The sequence below is a fragment of the Monopterus albus genome, unplaced genomic scaffold (genome assembly GCF_001952655.1).
Source record: "Monopterus albus unplaced genomic scaffold, M_albus_1.0 scaffold234.1, whole genome shotgun sequence".
NCBI lineage: Eukaryota > Metazoa > Chordata > Actinopteri > Synbranchiformes > Synbranchidae > Monopterus > Monopterus albus.
The window spans coordinates 470,901-476,625 of NW_018128114.1; the positions used below are offsets into that span (position 1 = coordinate 470,901).

A 5,725-nucleotide genomic window follows, 5' to 3' on the forward strand; every position below is an offset into this window, starting at 1 on the left:
CTAATTCTTCTTTTTCGCCTGGGCAACACTATTTCTGTTCACTTCCTACTCTGCCATTTTAAAAGAAATGTCATTGTGGGCATGTTTTATTTATTTTTATTTAACCTTTATTTAACCTGGGAGATCCCATTAAGGTTTACAAGCTCCTTTTCAAGGGAGCCCGGGCAAGATGGCAGCATAAAAAATTTAGAATACATGTGTATGTGACACTATCTAAACACAGCAGTAAGAGTAAGATACTACCTCTTTCTCATTTTAATCCACTGAGTACATTTCTGCAATGTCTGTTTTCTTTTCCCTGGCTGTTAAAACCAATTAGCTGCTTTTCTAATTATCTTCATTGATCCACATTGGCCTACACCAGGCACAGACTCCCAAAACTCTGTGCCATTGTGTCAGTTTGTGGATACTTCACCTCAGACTGATGGGATGTGTTGCTCAGGCCTGACTGACTGTGAAACACTAATTCTGTAGATGATCTCATGCAGGTTGGAAGATTTAACCAGATGTTCAGACACTTTGCTTGTCCCTCTCAATGATCTGACTTTGAGTAATGACTCATTAGCTCTCTAACACTACTGTTAAATAGAGTTTAAACTACAGAGAACTACCCAGGCCAACATGCTTGGTGACTGTGCGTTTAAGATCATACATAAGGATAAAGCAGCGGATGCTCAGAGACCTTTGATCACACTAATATATGTTATATATTATATTCTTTATGTGGTGTGCTGACACTTACTTAAAGGCCCTGAAAAGGCATTTCCTCACTCAGCTCCTTGCTGTAAAAGACAATGGAATCCAGCAGAACCACACTAGTTTCTGCCAAACTGTTTCTGTTCTTCAACATGAGCACTTTCTGTATTTGGCTGTGATGCTCCTGCAGGTTTTAGGTGCACTGGCCTCAAAAGCTGACATTGTATGCTTATATGCATTAATCAAATTTTATCGACAGTGAATCAGAATGTGCTGACAACTGGAGAGTAGTTTGGTCAGAGTCAATGAAAAAAGACAAAAGTACTCCCACAGTCCTGAAGATGGAGATTAGATTTAGAGTGTTAAACTGAAGAAATAACACCTGTAGATGTCGTAATTGTTGCTCATTTAGTTGGGAATACTTAAATGTTATACAGGGATTCTTAAGTTTAAAGCTGATTTTTCAGAGGTTTTAAGAAAAAATGCTGGTTCATTGCAAGTGGAGTCTTATTTTCATAGTCTGGCCATAGTTCGTATCAGCTATGACAACAGTGTACAAACCAAATTATTTGCTGAGATCAGGGAGCGTGGCAGCAAGCTGGAGAAGAAAGAGATGAACGGTAACTGTCTGCTGTAAATGTCCATCAGAGTTTCCAGACAAACTTGGAACTGGGATCACTTTTGCTGTGCTACGAGTTTAATCCCAACACTTTGAGCATGTTCACTTTTGGTCTTACCTCAGCATAATGTGATTCAGACAATATGGCTAAGATTTTGGCTTGTTTACAGCCTGTTCAACTGACTGACTGTGCTTCTTGCTCCATTTGACTTGTAGCATGTGGCAGTTTTTCCATCTTCACAGATCTCAGCTGGCCAAAGTTACATAAGCAAGATAAACCAGTTGAAATAAACCAAAATTATTTAAAGGGGTTGCTGATACTCAAGGGCTCAAGATTTCATTCTTGTTCTACCAAGTGATAAAGGAAAACCGTGAAATACTGAAACCAACAAAAATCCATTTACTTCCTTGATCATAAAAAGAGAATGAGGATTTTAAGAGGAATAAAGTATGTGCCTTTTGAGACACGTTTACCACGGAGCACCCATCTGGATGCATCCCACAGTGCCCTGCATCCAAAACCTGTAATTGGGACAGCAGCAACCTCATTTCAAACACAGCTTAATGCCTTTTATGAACATCCTATTTTGTGGTTCTGGTGAACATCTAACAGTGATGCATCTGTGCATTGAGCTTTATCAGCACTGCGAAGATGAAAGATGAAGAGCTGCCTGCAGCACAATGGGTCACAACAACCTATAGCACCAGGAGCGCACATAAACACCGGATCCAATGAATCTATGTCATATTTTCACTCATCTTTCTTCCCAAGCTGAACTCCACTAATTCGAATATTCAGCCTTGTATTCTAGATCGACGCCTCTGGAATAGTGGAGATGAGGATCGATACATTTACCCCAAGCTAAATTTCTCTGGTGGGACTTTGAGGTTGAAAAGTGATGCAGGACTCGCGGCAAAATCGATACAGCTATTGGATCACATCCGCGTACACACGCTGCATAAGAAGCAACTGCACACACACCAAGACAAATTTCATACTTCATATAGGTTTCCAAACAAAGCATTAAGACAATGCGGATGCTGCCGTGCAGAGACTTGTCCCGGTCGTAGCTGAGACAGATAAGGACGGTGTTGATTGCACTACCTGTCCTCAGCTTCAAAAACACACACCTACTGCAACCACTGTAGTCCGATTTGTGAATTCTGACAACAGGTTGGATGATCTCCCGCCAAAAGTTAAGCAACTGATGCACCATCAGACACCTTTACTGGTGCAACGCTTCAGAAATGTTCTCACCCTAAGTGTGGAAGCGGCAGAGCCAAGTCAGTGCTGGGTTTGAAGGGAGACTCTTCGGTTTCCAGTCAGACCCTATACAGGCAATCTAATAATGAGCATGGCGTGATGGGAATGAAATCTGGCCGCTGCACCAGCGTGAAGCTCTACATCAAACGTGTTTATCATACTTTAGACCTACATTACAGAACCTCTCATTCAAGCTTCATGATTCTAATAAGGGCAACAGTTTCATATACGAGCATTAACTTAATCGGGCTATGACGGACATGCATATCGCCAAAACATCTCCAAAGTGCGGTGCGTCAATGCGCATACACGCTCACTAAACCCGCACTGAAGTTATGAGCTCATAGAACTGCTGACCATAGAGTTACATAAAACACATACATGTTTATTAGAGCCCAGAACAGTCGTCCACAGAGCTTACCTTGATGGCCTTGGTAGACTGGCATTTAACTTGATGTGACACCGAGGCGGTTTGGTTCATGTTGGAACGCCGACTCAAACAGTCCTCCTACCGAAGTGAGACAAACCAGCCGAGTACAGAAGCAAAGACAGTCTCGCTACAACCCGAATGCGTGGAATGATCAGAGTTTTCGTATTTGCTTGGTGTGCGGCTGAAGCGCGCGACTGCATCTGACAGCTACGGTGCCTCGCGCAGCGTAGCGCACCAGAGGGGCATGTGCGCAAATGACCGGCAATGACTGGTAACCAGAAGAGACCGAAGTTTCTGAATGGGGTGTCGGACAGGAAAACCAGAGGTATGGTCCGTGTCTGTGCCAACATGCCCAAACAAACATGTCATAATATGTGACCGAAGCCCTGATAGAGTTACCGGCACTTTTTAATGCTGCCACTTCGTTTCTCAAGTGGGCAAGTAGTCTAAAATACAGTATGCACATTCAGTACACGATATAGGGCAGGCTACTGTGCATAGGTCCACACATATGAAATGACATAAAACGTGCAGTATTGATTTAGACTGTAGGTCTAGGCTAATCCCCCCACCCCCCACCCCAACTTAATTGTTAAGTAATTTGTTAATTACTTAACAAATGTAAATAAGTTTGCTCTTACATGAAAGTGTTTTAGCGTTCTTCAACCATACTGAAATGTTCTCTCATCAGCGCAGTTGTGTTTCCTCTGCACTGTAAAACACATTATCCTTCACATCTTGATCAGATGGGGCTGGAGCAGTTTCTCAGAAGCAACCATAGTCAGTGGAAGTGACCCATATAATGTTGGTGTGGTGTTACTAGCTTGCAACACGGAGCCCTTGGTGCTGGGCATTATTTTAACCCCACATCAGAAGCCCAAGTGGCAGCGTCCTTGTGTTTCTGCCACAGCCACCTGGATGAGGCTTCTGCTTGCTTGGTGATGTTAGCCACTTTCAGGTGGAACCCCTGGCCCCAAAGATGGACAAGGGTCTCCTGGGGGCCATGTCCCCTGTTGACATTCAGGTATGAGTGCATGGTATTTCCTGAGCATTTTTTGTTGTTTCTTTCTTTTTTTAGGAATATGTAAAAATGTATGGTGTCTAGTGTCCTGATAGATAGATATTGTATATCACACTGCAGACACGGATACATACATTGTTGAGGTGTCTATCTACTGATATCTATCTGTTGGGTGTCTACCACCAGGAAGCCTAGAGTTGTGGTTATCTACCACTTTAAATGTGAATAAGAGGGGGCATAGAACAGTGTTCAATTCCAGCTCATGCAGTTCACCATTCTTGGCACTATGTGGCTAAATAATGGAATTTAATATTGAAAACTACCTTAATCACACATTTTATGGCATACAGGGACGTGATCTTTTTACACTGCTGTGGAAAACTCTCAGTTACAGGGGAAAGGCTCTGATAGGAGGTTATTCCAGAGGCAGGCGAGAAATATGTTTCTTCATGACACAGTGAGTAAATGTGTCTGCAGTGGCCTTCAGAAGCTGATAAATTACACACAGGCCTTTGGTGTCATGGCGTTTCAGCTTTGCTTCTTTGTCTAAGAAAATAAAGTGTCTTTCATCTTTTTTGTTTTTCTCTTTTGTCTCCCTTCTGTTTTCTTCATGTCTCCCTGGGTCCTGCTTTGCAAATAGTTATGGCTCAACATGCTGAGATATTCAGGGACCTTCTGTATCAAAGGAGTGGGGGTTAATTGAACAATTGTAGCACATCTGTTTCCCATCATGCATTGTTATCTAGGGAGTTCATTAGGGGGATGTTGTACACCAGTCCTGCCCCTTGCATCTTGACTAGTTTTTCACCCTACAAGTGCCTGAGGCTGCATATCAATGTCTGGTAAGGAGGGAGGCCAGATATTGATATGAACACTCCACAAGATGATGGTGTTAATTTCTATTCATTTTTGCATGCTGTCATCACAGTCTGCAGTGTGTTAATTCACGGCACTGGGGCATATCCAAGTGTATTTAAGCCTTTACGCTTTAACGTAAACAGAGGGCTGATGCTAATACTGGAAGGGGCTACACTGTGCTAATTAAGGCCAGCTGATTACATACAGCTAAAGGAACTAAATGCTTGCAGGCAGGTGTAAATTGCTGTAGGTGGTAGCTTGTACATCCTTGGACTTTGTGTTAATTATGTCCCATGTGCAGATTTGCATTGGCAGATGAATTAAGGCTGTGCAGTGAGCTCAGTGTAATGTAGATGCGTGGGGTTGGTGTGTATTCTGTGACTAAATTAGCAGCATCAGGGTCACTTTAATATGCCGTGCCTGAATAGATAATCAGGGTGCGTACGGTTGTGTATATGGCTGTGTGTATCTTGTACTTGGTTGTATGCACACAGTATTTAGCATTCTGTCTTTCTCTATTTGCATGAAAACCTTTAAAAAATCACTGACATGTGAAAAACCCTATCACTTTTATTTTGGGGATTTTGTTTGAGCTTCAGGATTATGAGCCGTCAAGTTTTCTGACATAGTTCCAGTGCTTGATGAAGTCATTTCAGGACACATTGGATAACTTAAATAATAAGAGCTTTATTTCCTAACTCACTGAAAGTTGAAAAAAGTGGAAAAGGTTAAATTTGCATTAGTAAACGTGTGTTTCTGTCCAACTCTATGTGCACAGCTCAAAAAGCTTTCCTCAGTGTTATCACAGAAGATTAACCACACAGCACTGAGACAGAT

General features: G+C 42.2%; 1 protein-coding gene across 1 annotated transcript in view; it reads right to left on the reverse strand.

Annotated features, from left to right (window-relative positions):
• Positions 1–3,299, reverse strand: part of dpp10 (dipeptidyl peptidase like 10) — a 208,487-nt gene extending 205,188 nt beyond the window's left edge. The window contains exon 1 of the mRNA XM_020620179.1: positions 3,001–3,299. Within this exon, the coding sequence (XP_020475835.1) occupies positions 3,001–3,060 (60 nt within the window). The 5' untranslated portion in view covers positions 3,061–3,299. The remainder of the gene's footprint in view (positions 1–3,000) is intronic.
• Between the last annotated feature and the right edge of the window lie 2,426 nt (positions 3,300–5,725).